The sequence below is a fragment of the Erinaceus europaeus genome, chromosome 5 (assembly GCF_950295315.1).
Source record: "Erinaceus europaeus chromosome 5, mEriEur2.1, whole genome shotgun sequence".
Taxonomy (NCBI): Eukaryota; Metazoa; Chordata; class Mammalia; order Eulipotyphla; family Erinaceidae; genus Erinaceus; species Erinaceus europaeus.
Window position 1 is genome coordinate 113,476,374 of NC_080166.1, and position 19,461 is coordinate 113,495,834.

The 19,461-nt window shown below is 33.0% G+C and overlaps 1 protein-coding gene across 6 annotated transcripts in view; it reads right to left on the reverse strand.

Annotated features, from left to right (window-relative positions):
• Nucleotides 1-19,461, reverse strand: part of NBEA (neurobeachin) — a 546,841-nt gene that overhangs the window by 416,837 nt on the left and 110,543 nt on the right. For 3 of the 6 annotated variants that reach the window (XM_060191623.1, XM_060191622.1, XM_060191625.1), the window contains exons 11-17: nt 13,556-13,664; nt 6,813-6,965; nt 4,606-4,774; nt 3,583-3,639; nt 2,950-3,029; nt 1,697-1,759; nt 1,508-1,605 (exon numbers count right to left, since the gene is read on the reverse strand). In XM_060191623.1, the coding sequence (XP_060047606.1) occupies nt 1,508-1,605; nt 1,697-1,759; nt 2,950-3,029; nt 3,583-3,639; nt 4,606-4,774; nt 6,813-6,965; nt 13,556-13,664 (729 nt within the window). Of the gene's footprint in view, nt 1-1,507; nt 1,606-1,696; nt 1,760-2,949; nt 3,030-3,582; nt 3,640-4,605; nt 4,775-6,812; nt 6,966-13,555; nt 13,665-15,806; nt 15,938-19,461 lie in introns of those variants that run through there. The other 3 variants (XM_060191624.1, XM_060191627.1, XM_060191626.1) reach the window with 2 other exon arrangements.

Consider the following 19,461-nt stretch of genomic DNA (forward strand, 5'->3'; position numbering starts at 1 on the left):
GCAAGACAATAAAAAAATAAGTTCTAGAGCAGGGGTAGGGAATTTTTTTATGCTAAGAGTATTTGTATACTTATAGTATCATTCATGAGCCATATACAATTATCAATCTGCAAATAAGCATTGCATATTGCAATGAGAAAAGCTCCATCTGCTGTGGTAGGGTAGACTAAATGATTTCACTGGCCATATATAGTCCACTGGCCAAATAGCCCCGACCCTTGACCTAGAATGATCATTTGTCCTAGATTATTTTCTCAGAAGTCTCAAGCTCCAAAATGAACATGTATTTACAATGAAATCTACTTCTAGAACTTCAAATGGAAAAAAAAAAACACAAGATTGAAAACAGATGTTATAAATGCAAAAAAAAATTACTAAAGAAATCATCAAAGTATTTAAAGTAAATGAAACCATAAAAATCAGTCTAGAAAATGTGAATATACTCTGTATGAATTAGAAACTATGACAGAATTCTATCAAGAAGTTACTTTAGGTAGGAGACTAAAAGACAAAGGACTAGAAGAATAATTATAAGTAACATTTAAAGCCGAATAATACCTTTGGCCAGCACACATTTCCATGACAAAGAAAAGTAGACAAGTGTTTCTTGGAAAAGAAATAAAGATAAAAAAGGGTAACAACACAGAATGAATAGGGAGTTTACTAATAACTAACTCAATGTCAGTTTACTTCTTCTTCTTCTAGCGTTTGCTTATGATAATAAAATGAATCCTCATTTATCTGTTTGACTTTATTATAGTAAGCCAGAGAATGATCTAAACTATGTTAAGATAAGTTTGTCTGTTCTTTAAGATATGAAAAAGTTGCATTTTCAGCTGCTTAATTCAGAATTTATTATTACTACAAAGGCTTCTTCTATAAATTCAACTAATATATCATCAGAATTAAATTGCCTACCATTTTTCTATTTCCTAATTTGTGTAAGTCATAATTAGAATTTCTCCCCATAGGAGACATTTCACTTATAAGTATTACACTTCTATATCCATTTTCTAAGATTCACATCTTGAAATGCTCTAACAAATACATTTTTTCCTTTTTAAACCAGACCCTACATTTCCCACAAAAGTTGGAAAATTTAACTAGTAGAGAAAGGCTAGTCTCCATCTTTGTTTTGAACACATTAGGAACAGTGAGATGTTTAAATGGTTGGTTCTAAACTCAAATAATTTTCTGGTACTTTATTTTGTTAAACTATATACTATGCTCTCTAATCTTCTGATGAAAAAGAAATTTTTTTTTGCTCACTACTTAAAATGTCTTTTCTATAGTAGTAGTATTTTTTTTTCTTTAATCTCAACTTCCATTTTCTATGTGGTCTATCAGTCTCTTTCAACATTAAAGTATTCACAACAGCTTTATCCATTTAGTCCTTTCAGATGTAGATTTTTCTATATGTATTCAAAACTTCAAAACACAGAGGTTATTCTTATAAAGCAAAGTTTTATTTGATTAAAGTCTAGTATTTATACTTATAGAATCATACCTTATTCCATTTCTTTGATCAAATGCTGGTATCATTGAGGCTGGGTGTTCTGACATTAAAGCCACTAGTAACTGCAACACATCGTGAATATTTTCATCCTGCATAATAAGAATCACCAATATTATTCCAGTTACACTTTCATTCTAATGCCTTGAATAAATTAAATAGGAATTCCAGACTATATCCTACCTCATGCATTGTAAGCAGGTAATTTAATATACTCTGAAGTTCATCTTCCTTGACTCCTCGATCCTAAATCAAATATATGTATATAACTTAATTTGAATATAACAATAAAAATCTACAAATAAACATCAAGATATCATTTTAAAATAAAATAAGGTCCTTCAACTCAATAGGTGACACAGTGGATAAGTGCTGAATCCTCATCAAGTTCTGAGTTCGAGTCCTCAGCACATATGCCAGAGGGATGTTCTCATTCTCTCTCCCTCCGTCTCATTAATAAATACATCTTTTAAATGTATTTTTGGTTTTATTTAATTTGTATAGAGACCAAGAGAGACTGAGATGGTAAGGGGAGAAAGAGAGATACCTGCAGCACAGTCTCACAACTTTCCCTCAGTACTTGGGGACCAGGGGCTTGAACCTAGACCCTATGCATTATAATGTGTGTGCCATCACCCAGCCCCTTAATAAATAAATGTTTAAACATATAAGTTGTGATATTATAATGAAAATATTATGAGCATTCATGTCCATCTTGTTAAAAATTCAGTAAATATAGAGGCCAGGCAGTAGTGCACCTGATTAAGCACACACACAGGGTGCAAGGACCCAGGTTCAAGCTCTTGGTCCCCACTTGGAGGGAGAAAGCTTTATGAGTGGTAGAGCAGGGCCTCAGGTGTCTGTCTCTCTCACTCTCCTCTCAGTTTCTCTCTGTTTCTATCCAATAATAAATACTTTTTTAAAAAATTCAGTAAATATGAGGAAATTATATATACTTTCTAAAAGCTCATTGACTTTTACCATCAAAAGTCAGTATATTTGGATTGTCTAATAGTACTTATATTATTGTTTTCTAATTAGTTGTCCACTGAAGCACACACTACTAAGAAAAACTATACAATATAAATCAATTTTTATTTTTCCTTTAATTTCCACTTGTCTATTTGTTAACTTTTAAATCCTACTACAAAATGTCATAGGAGTCCTCTCAAACAGAAACATGAAAAATTTTCTATAAGATGTCAACTTTCATGTACATGTTCCTCATCTACTACTGCTACCTTTAGCACTGTGAAGTCTCAAGTATTTAAATAGTTAAGTTTACGAAAAATTACTGCAATGATCTGCAGAAATATGAAACTAGTTTAAAAGGTAAATATAGTTACTGATAATTTTATAATGATTCTAAGGTCGTGCAAATGCTCCATTCAACTAATATGTTGTAAGTCTAAATAAAGCATTTGAAATTATTTTACCTTTAGTATGAGTTGTTTCAGAAATAGCAGCATAAATGCCCGTAGTGATATAATTTCTTTTTGTGATGGTCGGGGACCATCTAGAATAAAACAAAACAAAAACAAACAAACAAAAGACAGAAGAAAATTCATGACAGAAAGGTTAAAAATTTGCTAGTGAGTTCAAACTGTTTACTTATATATCAGATTTGGGAAAGAAAACTGCTCCCTCCAGAAAAATATATTACTATTACTGACAAATGTTTAATCCTCAAGTAGCTACACAATTTAATTCCTACTGTGTATTAATGTAACCGATTTCTTTATGCCTCCACATTTTCCCAATATATTACCACCCTCAATTAAACCTCTCTTCATTAAAATTGCCTCTATTTATAGCTCCCCTAATTAAATAACAAAGCATAGAAAAAGTGATACAATATTTATTATAATTGCTTGCAGTTTTTTCTTTGATACCAGTCCTATATTCAGCAATAAATTATAGTACACAATGTTTATGAATCAATAATTAAAGTTAAGATGAACAACTAAAGTATACATATCAATACCATCATAACATTTGTCTTTCAAAGTAATTATGACAAATATTCATCAGGAAAAATGAGAATATTCATGGGCCGGGAGGTGGCGCACCTGGTGGAGCACACTTTACAATGCACAAGGACCTGGGTTTGAGCCCCTGGTTGCCACCTGCAAGGGAAAGGTTTGCTAGTGGTAAAGCAATGTTGCAAGTGTCTCTTTGTCTCTGTCCCTCTCTAACACCCCCTTCCCTCTCGGTTTCTGGCTGTCTCTATCCAATAAATAAATAAAGATAATAAAAAGAATACTGAATGAATATGTAATGTGTAATATTCAATAATTATATTTCTAAGAAATGAAACTACAACCATAAAGGACAAACATCAACCTGATATTTTTGTTTGTTTGATTTTTAAATTTAATTTACATTTTTTATTTTTTAATGCCCATTAAGGTTATTGCTAGGGTTTGACGCAAGACAAATCTATAGCTTCTGGTGAACAATTAATTTTCCTCCACCCACCCAACCCCCATTTATTTGCTGATAGAAACTGAGAGGGATGGGACATGGGGAGGGAGTGAGGGAGGGAGGGAGGGAGAAAGAGAGAAAGAAAGAGAAAGAGAGAGAGAGAGAGAGATGCAGCACTGCTTCACTGCCTGTGAAGCCTTCTCCTTGCAGGTGTGAGGACCAGGGTTTGAATGTAGGTCCTTACACATGGTAACTTGTGCACTACCAAGTGGACCACTACCCTGCCCCCAACACCAGTTGTCTCTTGAAGAGAAGAGGCTTTATATAGCTTTTCTGAGTTAAAAACTGCAATCCTTTTATTTATAATTTGCCATTCACATGTTTCTAATATTATATTGATCAGTATACTTCCTGAATCACAAGCACAAGCAAACAGCTAAAAAGTAGAATATAGTTTATCTTTACCTGCATATGCATATGTTAATACTACAAAGATAGAAGTCTTCTTTATGAAAAAAAAAAAAACCCAATGTACCACTCTATGACATAATGAAGGGAATAATAACTCAGTGACAGTTTTATAACCATGTTAATCTGTTCAGTCTGACAGTATTCAGAATATGGAATAACCAGCATACAGTAAAACAGAATGGCAATGTTGTACTTACCTAATCCCTTAGGTGTAATACCACTACTGTCAGCAGGATTAATGACCCAGTAGTAGTATTTTAACGTGTGCATTAGTTGTAATACTGTTCCTACCCTTCGTATGGTGGTGTATATGGTAGCAGTTCCAATGAATTCAGCAGACAAATAGGTGTATAGGGAAAGCTGAACCTAACACAGAATGTTAAGAGAGCATTATAGCATTAAAATAATTTTTAAAGTCCCAACTTTCTAAAAATCATCAATATATGACACAATTTAAATTAAATGCCAGTTACTAATGGCCAATAAGGAACTATTTACTATGAAATTAAAGACTATTAAGTAATTATATATTACAGAGCAAAAGATCTACAATCAATACATACTTTAAAATATATTTTACTACAACTAATTTAAGATAGCAAATAAATTATTTAACTGGGAGTCGGGCGGGGTAGTGCAGAGGATTAAGCGCACATGGCACGAAGGGCAAGGACCAGTGTAAGGATCCCGATTCGAGCCCCCAGCTCCCCACATGCAGGGGAGTCACTTCACAGGCAGTGAAGCAGGTCTGCAGGTGTCTTTCTTTTCTCCCCCTCTGTGTCTTCCCCTCCTCTCTCCATTTCTCTCTGTCCTATCTAACAATGACGACATCAATAACAACAATAACTACAACAACAATAAAATAACAAGGGCAACAAAAGGGAAAATAAATTTAAAAAAATTAATTTAACTTCACCACAAAATGTATTTGATAGACTGATCAAATTATTTTAAGAGTTAACTAAAGTCCTTAATCAAAGAGTATTCAGCAGCTCTAAGATATATATGTCTTCATACAAACATAACTACTATCAGTTATTTATCTCTGCCACATTTGGAAAACACATAACTATCATATGTTCTAAAAGTTCACATAATTTCAGATTTTTTTAATTGACTGTCACACATTAGAATCTAAACATACGGTTAGAAAAAAAAAACACTCAAGGGCTAGGGAGACAATATAATAGTTATGAACAAATATTTTCATTCCTGAGGCTCTGAGTTTCAAGACTGAATCCCCAGGACCACCATAAGCCAGAGCTAGGCAGTGCTCTTTCTCTCTCTCTCTTTCTCTCTCTTTATCTATCTCTGTGTGTGTGTGTCTCTCTCTCTCTTTCTCTCTATCTTTCTCATAAATAAATAGTAAGAAATAACTATCCAATATAATTAAAAAGTAAATAAATATGTTTCAATTTAACACAATAACTAACATGACAAAATAAAACAAACATTAATTATCCAGTGTTAGTTGGAAGATTTTAAAATTGTAAAAGGTCACTGAAGTTTATGAATAAAAAAGTGCCTCATTATTGATTTCACTATAATACAAGACTAAATTCAGGTATAAAAAGCAATGAAATAATATGCTGAGATCCAGAAAAAAATTAATGTAATTTATTTAAATACAAATATAACAAGCGGTGAAGCAGGTCTGCAGGTGTCTTTCTCTCCCCCTCTGTCTTCCCCATCTCTCTCCATTTCTGTCGTATCTAATAATGACGACATCAATAACAATAACAACCACAAGAAAAACAACAAGGGCAACAAAAGGGAATAAATAAACATTAAAAATACCTTAAAATAAATAAATAATAACAAATATAACTTACATATTATGACAAAAACTCCAAGTTTCACTATAAGCAATGCTAGTCACAATAACTGCAGTTACCATGATATAATTAGTGTTTTTTAATTGTCTGTATTTTCTCTTTTGTCAGTATAGAGGATCAGGTGGTGGTGCACTGGGATAAGCACACATGTTACCATGTGCAAGGATCCAGGGCTGAGCCCCTGCTTTCCACCTGCACTGGGGAAGCTTCAAGAGTGGTGAAACAAGTACTATCTTTCTGTCTCTCTTCATCTCTATCTTCCCTCCCCCTCTCAATCTCTTTCTGTTCTATCAAATAAATAAAAAAAAATGAGGACCCAAAATTCTCCGTCTTGGAAAAGTAATAATAACATCTAAGGATTAAGAATATGGTATACCTTAATTTTTAACTATGGATCCTTCTTTTTAATTTCTTTAATTTTTGATTTCTGATACTGGCTAATACAACAGTTTTGGACTAACTATAAGAATGAGGAAAAATCCAAATGTCTTTTGCTTGACGGTTTAGATTCACTAACTCTAATTTATAACATTACACTAAAGTAAAGTGAATGAAAACAAATGTTATACCTTTGCAGGTGTATGTATCCAGATGGCTGGGTTGAATAAAATGTGATCACAAAGCTGCTTTAACAAAGGTGCTCCATGAGATAAACCATCAAGGTATTTTGCAAAGGACAAAAATTGCTCCAGGACAGCTCTAGTTATATGAACTCTTGATGACTAAAGAGAGAAAAATTAAAGCTAAAATACAATATTAAATTGTCAAATTTATGATTATTGTAATATAACTTTTTCATATATAATTTCTGTTTAGATGTAAAATGTTGCATTTTTTTTTAACAGAGCACTGTTCAGCTCTGACTTGTGGTGGTACGTGGGATTGAACCTGCAACTTTGGAGCCTCAGGCATGAGAGTCTGTTTGTGTAACCATTATGTTATCTACCTTCCGCCCCGAAATGTTGCATTTTTTGTTGCTATTATTCATTTTAAGAAATATAGAATAGTAGAGACTGAGTAGTAGTTTGTCATTTGAAGTCATTTCCAGATAAGCTGCAAATAAAAACCTCAGATTAAATAACCTGACTCCTTACTTGAAACTACAGTTAGGTTATATCTAAGGACAGTTTTATTACATTTTTGTAGAAACTGACTACCAAGAAGGGATTAAACAAAGAAAAGTAAAACAGTAAAGTTATTAGCATGATAATATCAAAATTAAAGAGGATGAAAGCAATGTTTTTAGTCTCTAAACAAAAACGAAAATAAAACTGGCCATACTCCTCCACTGAATAAGCAAATCATGCAGGAATCTATAGAAAGAGTAACCAATACCAGGGGAAAAGAAAATATAAGGGACTGAGAATGAATATAGTGCTACAGGTGTTTCTCTGTATCTCTCCTCTTACCTATCTCCTTTCTCTCAATTTGTCTGTCTCTATCAAATACATACATACATATTATAATACAGACATAAATATTTTGTAAAAGCTAAGCTTCTAAGAGCAAGGATTTACTTGGCAAAATAATAAAAGCATCAAAAGGATTAATACTTTGGTTAGAACTACAGAAGAGGAATTAAATAGTAATGCCATTAACTATAACAGAGAAGACAAAGGATGAAAGATTAAGACAAAAATCAAAAGTAGCAGTATATATAATTTAGATTTGTAAAATTTATCAAAAATCTGAGTGGTACTGAATTTGGAAGACAGAAGTTCAGAGAAGAGATTGTGCTTGGAGACACACATGTGAGAATTGATATTCACAAGATAACAAAACCTAGGGAAACAGTAAACTCCATTATAACGACTTTATAAAATAGTTATATGGTTTCCAGGATTAATCACCAGGACACGACTATCTTTAGAGTCTGGGAGAAGAGAAAAAGAGAAAGAACTTCAAGAAGAAAATACGAGGAGATCAAGGACACAGGAGTAATTCAAAAGGAAAATGTTGGCACAAAATACAATTGGAGAAAGCATTTAAAGGAAACTATTGTAAACTTGAAATGCTAACATTCAAATAAATAATAGGCATTGAAGAGTAAGATTTACAAAACTAAAAGTTATTTATGACACAAGCATACTAAGCAAAATACAGGAATAAAAGTCTGAGTAAAGGGGAAGTAAAGTTAAGAATACATGGAATTACAGGAACATCAGGATAGTTTAATATTTGAAATAATTGACTATAATTCACTAAATTAAGAAAATATATGCAGAAATAACAAAACTATCTCAATACAGAAAAATCAGTTGATAAAAGTTTGTGCCAGTATATGGCAAAAAAAAAAAAAACCCTAATTATTTTTTTCTTAGAAAATTAGACACTTTTTTAATTTGATTCAAAATTCCACACAAAGTAACTACAGCACAATTACCAAAGCTTTGCCATGATACTAAGAGTAAGACAGAGATGGTTAGGATCATACTTCTATTTGACTAATACTTAAGTCTTACATATCAAATAATAGAAAAAGTGTTACAAAGAAAAAAATAGTCATATTATGATAATTGTTCCTGAAAACACACACATACACATGTATATGCATTTATACACATACATACATACATACTCAGGATCTCATGCATGTACAATTCCACGGTTCCCAACCTGAATTTCATTATTTAAAAAAAAAATGTTTAGAACAATAGAAACCAGGAAAGAAAAACAGTGGCAACAAAAAGGACAGATTCCAAAAACCTAATTCTGGCTGGGTTCAACAAATGACACTTAACCCTTAAACAACTGGGAGAAAGTCTAAGGTCATCAGATAAAGAGGGGACTATCAGAGTTGGATATGGGCAAGAGACTGGCTTACTTATTAATGGCCTTTTTGATCAATATCACACCAACTCATCATCAGGGGCCCTAGTCAGGAAATCTTTGGATTTCCACACAAATATGATGTGCCTAGACCTCTAATGTATCTCTCCCTACACCACCCCTAGTCACTTCCAACAGGAACATCATTGTAAGCCCTTTTGCAGGCCTTCCCAGGACCTTGCCTTCATTATAAAGCAGCAATGGTAGGAACTGCCCCAGTCTCTGAAGGGAAGCTGGGGTATCTTGCCTTGCCACCCCAGAAAGATTGGTGCTGAAATGAGTGCAATATTCCCAGCTGTGACCAAGAGCTGAAAGCTGAGACCAATAGGGACTTAGAGGTTACACAAGCTCTGCCACTAAATATAAACATATATATGGGCCCTGGAGCAGGTGGATGGAGGTAAATAGTTAATTTTTATTAAACAGATTTTTTTTAAAGAATTGGAGCTATACTCTGCCCTAATCCAACTTTATAGTCCTTTTCTCTACTCTGACACCATTTTCTCAGAAAATATTTTATCCAAGTTCATGTTAGCTATCAAATTCAAGCAAAACCTACCATAGTCCATTAGAAAAATGCCTAAAATGAACTTCCTAGCTTCCTTACACCTTAAGGTCCTTAATTTCATCTGTTCTGTTTCTACTTTTTGATTCCTGTTCATTAACCATTTTGTCTCACTTTATATGCTGCCACCTTCCAGACACCAAGTTGAGGACAATATCATTATTCCACCTTCACTTCTTTGAGCAGACAACCTCACCAATGTTTCCTGGAACCCCGTCTCTCCAGAGCTCCACCTCACTAAGTAAAGAAAGAAACAGGCTGGGGGTATGGATTGACCTGCCAGTGCCCATATGCAGCAGAGAAGCAATTACAGAAGCCAGCACTCCTACTTTCTGCACCCCCTAAAACCAATTTTGATGCATATACCCAATGAGGGAAAAGTGATAGGAGGAAGAGGGTAAGGGAGCTCTCCATCAGGACCCACAGAGAGAGGAAGAAAAATGGAGGGCCATTTGGATGTAGTAATAGGGTTGTGTGTAGCTTGGAGGGGAAGAAAGGACTGGACTTGGAAGGAAAAGGGGGAGATAATGTACAAATGTAGACAGATAGTTGTAGGGATGACAGTTAATCTATGTCTGCAACCTTAGGAGAACTGCCATCACTTGAGTGGTGCTACAACTGGTTGACTGGGCATGCTACCATGTGCAAGAACCCGAATTCAAACCTTTGCTCCCTATCTGCAAGGGGGAAGCCTCGTTAGCAGAGGAGCAAGTCTGCAAGGTGTCTCTCTTTTTCTATCCTTCTCTATCTCCTCCATCCCTCTTAATATCTCTATCCTATCAAATTAAAAAAATAAATAAGAACCTCAATACCCACCAAAAAGAACATTTTCTACACAGAAACTCTAAATAAACAGAAGAGGCCAAAATAATAAATATCTATATCAATGTATATATATGAAACCATGACCATACACCTCATGTCTCACACAAAATTCAACTTGAGATAAATTATAAATACATGTATCTGAAAATAAAAACACAATTTTTAGAAGAAAAAAAAAAGACAGTCACTGATTTGGGATACACAAACTTTCTTAAAGGGCTAATAATAAAAGTGAAAAAAACTTTTTTCTTTATTGGAGGGATTAATGGTTTACAGTCAACAGTAAAATATAGTAGTTTGTACATGTGTAACGTCTCTTAGTTTTCCACATAAAAATTCAACCCTTTCTAGGTCCTCCTCTGCCATCATAAGAAAGTGAAAATTTGATGTATATAAAATTAAGAATTTCTGCTTCAAGGGTCAGGAAGATATCACAGTAGTTTATGAAACAGATTTTCATGCTGGGCTCAGAGGTTCTAGGTCCAATGCCATACACAACTATAACCCAGAGCTAAGAAGTGCTCTGGCAAAAAAACAAACAAACAAAAAAAAAAAACCTTCAATAGTTTTATTTTGGGGGGTTCAAGCCCCTGTCTCCTCCAACAGAAGGGGAAGCTTCATAAGCAATAAAACAGTGCTGCGGGCATCTATCTACCTATTTCTCCCTTCCTAATTTTCTCTTTTTCATTGTCTAAAGCGGGGAAAAGTGGCTACTGGGAACAGTGGATTTCACTGTGCAAGAACTGAGCCCCAGTGATAACTCTCCTAGCAATTAAAAAACTATAGGAGAATTTCTAATTCAAAAAAAATTAAGAGAATGAAAAGTCAAGCCATGAAGAGGCATTTGTGATATATATCTAAAAAAGGGAGCCCTGTCTAAAGTGAATAAAGAATTTATACATATAAACACACCAATAAGCCACTAACAGCAATCAAAATCAAAAGGACAAAAAGGGCTGAAAGATAGTTCACACAGTAGACAGAATGTTTTACTATTCATGAGAACCTGGGTTCAAGCCCCCTGCCAACACTTGTGAGTGCCTGCCTACACGTGTGTGTGTGGGGGGTAACGTGTGGTGGAGCAATGTTAAGAAACTGCCTTCTCTCTTTATCAGTCTTTCTCTCTTTGCCACCTCTCTCTTCCTCTCTATCTCAGACCTGGCATCTAAAAAAGCAGAGTCCACTAGGAATAATGGAATCCTGCAGCTGCAGAGATCCAATAATAATCCTGGGGTAGAAAAATGGAGGGGACATACACTATGAACAGACATGTAACAAAAAGCCAAATAAAGAGTTTATTACATGAAGAATGTACAACTTAAATTATCATCAGGAATATGCAAATTAAATTATATGCATATATGATTAAAACACTGTATTCCTAAAAACTTATAATTTCATAAATCAATTTAAAAATTATTTAAATAAAAGACCACAAACAAGACAGAAAGCACTATTAATTGGAATTTTTGGTCAGGAGATTAGGGCAAGAAAAACCATAGACATTACAAAGAAAACTGATCTTATTTGCAATATAAATAGTTCATATAAAGAATTTACATAAATTGGCACCAGAATGGTGGCTCACCAGGTAAAGGACACACATTATCTTTGCAAGGATCTATACTATGTTCAAGCCACCAATTCCAACATGGAATGTGGAAGTCACTTGTGAAGCGTCCCCCTGCAGGTGCAGAGTCAGCGGCTCAAACCCTTGCACTGCTTTTTGCACTTAGTACTATGTGCACTTAAATGGTGTGCCACCACCCAGGCCCCAAAATACACAGACTTTAAAGGAAACCATCAGAAGTAAGATATCTCCAAAAACCTTTTCAATATTTTCAATGGGAGAAACAGCATTATACTTAATTATAATCTCACCCTTACTATAGACTTTCCAGATAGTTCCTTTTTAGTGAAGCTGAATATACAGAGTTAACTCACAAGAGAGACTTGAGAGAACTAATGGGTGAATAATTATTTCATTAAAAATACATTAAAATTTTAGGAAATCATATAGACTTGGGAGGCAGCTCACCCAGCAAAGCACACACTTTACCAACTGAGGATCCAAGTGTGATCCACAGCAACATATAGAAGCACTGTGCATGGCAAATGCTGTGGTGTCTCTCCTTCCCTATCTGTCTCTGTCTCCTATCTTCTTCTTCTTTGTATCTCTACCTTAGATGGGCAGAAAAAGTGCATTGGGAGTGGTGGAATTATGCAGGCAAAAGCTCCTAGTGTGGCAAAGGAAATCATAGAGTTGGCAAGTTAGCTCAATTTGAAAGTGTACCTGCTTAGAAATAAGCATGACCCAGGACTGACAATGATGCAGCTGTATTAAAGGAAGGTTCAATGCTGTGACATTTATCTTCCTTCGTGTGTGTGTGTGTGTGTGTGTGTGTGTGTGTAATGACAAAAACAAAAAAGGAAATCAGATAACATTCATAATAATACTCTGAGACCATAATCATGAATTTAGCACCTATTAGAATAGTAGAGTAGTAACTATAGAAATTATGAAAACTATATATGCAAATGACATAATGGGAAAAAGTAAATCCATCTATTTTGCATTATTTAAACTATGTTGATTAGAGAAAGGCTACTTTAAATATCAACATATATTAAAGTAGGGAGGAAACGTACAAATTAATGATTCCGTTAATAACAAAAAAGATCGTTGAACATAATTTACAAAACAAAGAAAAAAATTAATTTAAATTTAATACAATTTATAAGACTTCTAAGAAATCTAGTTTGAATGTAAAGAAAAAATGAAATACAAGAAATAATATGTGCAACTTTTAATAAAAATATATAAACATTTTTGATAAATTCTATTTTCACTCAAAATCTATTAATATGGATTTCTTATAACAAATTTAATTCAATATCTACATTTATATAATATTTGCATTATATTATAGATTACATCAAATATTAAGTAATAGTAGATTATATATATTTTATAAAGTTTTTTTGAACTAAGATTATAATCTCAGCAAAGTCAATGGAAAAGGAAACTACAGTGATTGTCAGTTATCCATCACAGATGTCTATGCAATAAAACCATAAACATATGTCACGTACCTTTTCAAGTAAGTAGCCAATGACTAAAAAGCCTTTGCCACCCAGCATCTGTTCTTGCATGGCTACTGAACTTTTAAGTAGTTCAACCAGGAATGCCAATAGAGTAGCACTGCATATAAAGTACAAATAATTATGTTAAGTAATCATCAAACATTAGTTGTGAACATGCTGATTAATTTTAGTATTCTATTATACAAAAAAGGTAAACCAATTCAGTTCTAACCTCCATTCTGCCAACAATGGCTACTAAAGCTAGTATTATGCAAGAACTTTTTCTCATAAGCATTTGGAAGATTAATTTTTAATAAATTGAATTTTTTCATATTACAAGATAAGATACCCAATTTTAATAAATTGAATATTTTTTCATATTACAAGATAAGATACCCAAGTTCACCCATAATGTACATATATTACCTGCTTCAATTAAATCAGCATCCGAAATACGCCCACAAACACATCACTTCTCATTAATAAAAACTTTATCTAATACGCTTTTGAAGAAATATTTTAGAGAAATTTAAATCTGTATGCAGTATTCCTTCAAAGAATACGTCTATCAGTTTTCTTATTTATTTTCCAAAAGCAAGTTCATTTGTTTAAAAAATATCCAGAGAAATATGCACTTTGTACTATGTCCATGTATGCCCTCGGTAAAGTTCAGGAGAGCAGAGAAAATGACTAATGTAACATTGAAATGAAAAGTGACAATTAAATATACAACATATACACAAAAAACAAACAAAAATACACACATACGTGTTCTAGACAAGGGTAAAACATTTAATATGTCTTTTGAGTGAAAACACAAAAGAAAAATAGATTGCATAGAATTAGACTTTGATAATATATTACTTCACAAAGCTACACAGAAAAAGTTTCAACCACCAGCACTAACACATGATACAACTCCTAATTAAGGAAATATATATTCCTTCATTGTCTGTATACTATCGTTTATAACAGTAAATGGTTATAAATCAGTTATTAACACTGTATTAAGTAATGCAGTGCTTTCAAATGTACACTAAATTGCCTATTCATATTCACAAGAAATGATAAAACCACAAATTTCTAAATATATTTTGATATACAAATACCCATTCCTCTGAAAATTTGTAATGAGGAAAATAAAAAGGCACAAAGGAACTTAAGAGTTATTTTATTCCCGGGAGTTAGTCTAGCTCTTCTAGCTTCAGTAAGATTGACAAATAATACATTCCTATGACAACATGTTCCTTCTGATCCAAATCATAAGTATTTTTCTAAAAGCCAATAGTTATATTATCATTGTATTGCTATAAATATTCATGGTTTAATTAACTGATTCCCTGTTATCAATTAAAAAATAGAATATATCTGGAAAATATATTTCATCACAGAAAATTAAGATTGAACCACATTAACTAGTCTACATCCTTACATGATCAAAGAAAGTAAACCAGTAATGCAATTAATGATATTCTTTAAAATGTGCTAAAGTCAAAGATAAAATACAACAAGAGCCAAACTACCAAGGAATTTTTTGGGATTTTCACAATGTTTTATTTTAAAACAGCTACTAAGCAATCTAGACCATTTAAAATGAACTGAATCTCTAGTCAAAACCACTTCACAAGTAGTATCTTCCATCCTGTTACCACATAATACCTCTACCTAAATGCATGAAACAAACAAAGACACTCTAGGCAAGCTATATAACTGTTGAATCTGTTCATGGAATTTTACTTTCATCTGAATTGGTGATTGGGGAATTTCTAAATATCAACACTACCAAAAACAAAGTCTAATTAGATCTCACTACTGTCCCTATGATCCATGAAAAAATGCAAAAAAAAGTTCTTATAATAAAATACCTTCCTATGCAAAACCATGTAAAGTTACAGAATGCTACAGATTTCTTATTCTTTTGTGTCAGAAGAACTGCTCTTCCTCAAACATCTAATGGAATAATTCAAATACGCAAACACAATGAAGTTCATTAAGAATCAGAAATATTAATTTTAGTTATTCCTACTCCTACACACATTGACTATACTACCCACACTATAATTTCACTATAACAGCTGAAAAGTCATATGCACTCACTAAAAAAAGTATTTTTATTTTATATCTAAGAACCAATGCAATTGCAATAGTACAAGTGTTAAAAAAAAACTTTAAGATAGGTGTATTTGACATGGTGGACGTAATAATAAATAGATGGCCATCTTCGAAGAGGTAATTTTCAAACGTAATTTAACAAACTTACCAGTAACTAAAATTCATCGGATTGCTGCAGGGCTCACAATAAACTTGCAAAATTCTGTGTACTGCCATACAAAATTTCTCTCCATTCTTGCCTATTTCCAACTCCCCTAGATACAAAGGCAAATATAAAGGATACTTCAGCCCATTCCTATATCTCCTACATACCACTTCCTGTCTAGACACATCATCTGTAGAGGATCTACACATACAGGATAAGCCAAAAAACAAGTATTGGTGTCAGTCAAAACTAGTATATACCACACAAAACATTCTCTTGAAAAGTATAGCAATACTTAAAAATAAGAGTTTCAGAGAAATAGTTCACTTCAGAGTCAAAATGTACACTGAGTTTTTATTTCATTGTATAAATTGCTAAACTTTTCAACAGATCGAACTATAAGAATCAATTTCTACAAGCAGCAATTCCACTTGGGGAATGGTCAGAAGTTTTTAATCCTGTCTGCTTAAGGAAATGAAAACTAATAATCTACAGGATTATTTCTTCAAAATTATTAACATCTTATTCTGTCAGCTTGAATTAAGTTATAAAATTAAATTTATTGCAACTACTATACACACAGAGGACTAAACCCTAGGGAAAATGAAGGGAATAGTGTAGGCGTACTTCTAGTAACTTAGTATATGTATTTTTTCTCCAAATAATAAAAGAGTACCACAACACTCTTGGCCTACAAACACCTAAGAATATTTAATAATGGCAAATAAACACAACTAATGTCTGTTTCTAATGAAAAACTAAGTCTTATATTTAGGTTCCATTAAAATTAATATAACTGTGGGGTTTACTTGATTTTAATAGACTTATCCAATTAAATTTTTCATTATTTAATTTTTAAATAGCTACTATAGATAACTCATATAATATTGTTCCAAAAGCTTTATTACCTTTGAGATACTTTATTTTAAAAATATATATCATATAAGGATCAACCTAATTTATAAGTGAAATGATGAGATAGTTTATGTATCAAACACATTTCTTAAAAACAGAAAATTACTTTTCAATTTTCTTTGTCCTAAAATAATCAACATACCACAGCTAGATGATCTGTTTAAATAAGCACATTCTATGAATGAAGTAATGTTAAAATTAAAGATTTCTCCCTGACATTCATTCATTATCTTCTTCTTTGAAAGCATGATTTTAATCTCCTCAGAAATACTATAGGCAAAATAATGATCAGAATGAACCCAGAAATAGATTACATTTTATTTGCAATACCAGTAAAAAGGGAAATCGTTTTTTCATTACTTCATAAAGTTTCATTTAAGTATTTCAATTAAGTGTTAAGATGCATCAAACCTGTGCAAAACATTACTTAAAACTATAGAAAATGCCTACTATGCTATCTTTTACTACAAAACTCTTTCTAGATGAGAGATCATAACAGGAGTAAAACTATAAAAGAAATCAACTTAAGTCTTTAAAATAATTTCAAACTCAAAACAATTCATTTCCCGTGACACCAAAAAAATTCACACTATGTCAGAAGAAAAACTGCACAGTTAAATTAAAAGAGTAGAAAAAATTCCTTTGGTGTTCAAAATTAGAAAGATCTAAATTAAAAGTTTCGATCTCCAGGCACATTTAACAGTCACTTTTAGGACCATGTGTTCTTGAAGATGCTATGTCAAAGACTACCACTTGGCTAGCTATGACATATGCAGTGATTCTTGCCACACTGTCACACTCATTGATTCAGACATCAAATGGAGTTATATGGCAAAATGAGCAAGTCACACTTATCAGCAAAATGAAATAAGGAAAATTATGAAATGCAGGACAGTAAAATGTAAGGGCAGATGGCTTACAAGATTAGCACAAGAAATCACTAGGCCTGTCCTCAGCCATGAAATCTCACCTCCATAATTTCCACCTAATCTTTCAGTTTGATAAGAAGATAGTCAGACTCAATCACTGAATTATTACACTTTTGATGACTATTCAAAAGCATTCTTTGCAGGTGCAATTAAAAGACAGACAGTTATACATATACACATTTTTTCTGGTAACACATTTTGATTTTATGTTTCTCCAGTTTATTTGGCAAAACATAAGAAAAAGCTTATAAACTTGCGATTGGAATGCAAAGTTTACCTTGTGAAGGAAACAATTCAAAAATTTGTACATGCTGAGGAATTAATTTTAAACTTCTGATAACAGACTGGTTAAGTGTTAGAATACATAAATATTTTAAAAGTTTGAAAATAAAAGGGGTTTTATATCAGTTCCAATTATAATTCTCTATAAATGGTCAATAGATATTTGCTAAAAATATTCCAAAGTGGTATTTACTAAAAAAGCTCTTTGAAAAAAAATAAAAAAGCTAAAGTCTAACAGTTCTAGAATTTAACCCCAACTGCCAAACTACCAATTGCAATATGCTAAAATAGTAGTCATTTTATGAAATCAGCTGGAGTAGGTAACAAGGTTAACACTCCTATAAGTACCTTCCTTACATACAGTCAGTTCACATAGACATTAACATTCTAGAAATTTAGTAATGTATCTTCCTAACACCTAAGAAGTTCAAAATTTTTAAAGAAAAATTGAGGCAGATAATGACACATGGTTGATTTTAACTACACATGCAAACTCTATTGTCCCTCAATGTCCCTCAAACTATGCGACAGTTACTCCTTTTAGGCAAGTTCCATCCTATTTAATATCAGCATGATTAACAATATGCCACAGATGTACTAAAATTAGCAAAAACAAGAAAATGAATTGAAAAGTTACTGGCAGCAGTTGGGAAAATAGCCCCAACTGGCAGAACATCAGAATTACATGGCTGAGGTTCCAGGTTTGATCTGGCACTGTATGTACCAGACTGGTGCTGTGGTTTCTTTTTTCTATCTTATGTAAATCTTCCTTTGACAGAACTGTAAGGAATAGTGTTGGGTGTTCATATGTGAAACTTGGAAAGCAGGTACAAAAAGGGAAATACAAAGTAAACTTGGACAAAGGGTAGTGTGTCACACCAAAAGAGAGCGCTCTGGAGAGGGAATGGAAGAGAGATTGGCATGGGGTGGAGGTTTAAGATTCTGTTTGGGGTCTCCACTTTGGAAAAGGCTAGAAGGTCTATTTTAGGTCTATTTCAAGGGGTCCAGGACTTTAATAGTTTTTGCCTGAGCCTGACAGCTAACTTACAAGTGGGCTAATTGGAAAATGGATTAGAAAACTAGATCAGGGAAGAGAGTGGCTCCCAAATATGGGAAAAGTATATAAAGACTGTTAACTGTAAACCGCATGGTTTGATCTGGGGCCCATATTCATCGCAGTAGCCTGTGGAACCTCTGCATCCCTGTAGGTCTGAGCTCACATTCTGTGGTAATAGCTCCAGGAGCAGTAAAGCAGTCTGCAGGTGTCTTTCTCCCTATCTCTCCCTCCTCAATTTTCTCTCTGTTCTATCTATTAAAAGGGGGGTAGCAACTAGGAGGGGTAGATTAGTCAGTGTAGGTACTGAACTCCAGGAATAACTTGGTGGCAATTTAAAAAAAAAATTATAATAAATTGGTGGTAATTTAAAAAAAAAGGAAGAAAAAGAAAATATGTTTTATATCTCTTAAATTTGTATAACTCTTTCTCTTCCTAACTCATTCTATATAGCCAAAATCAATCTAATAATAAGACC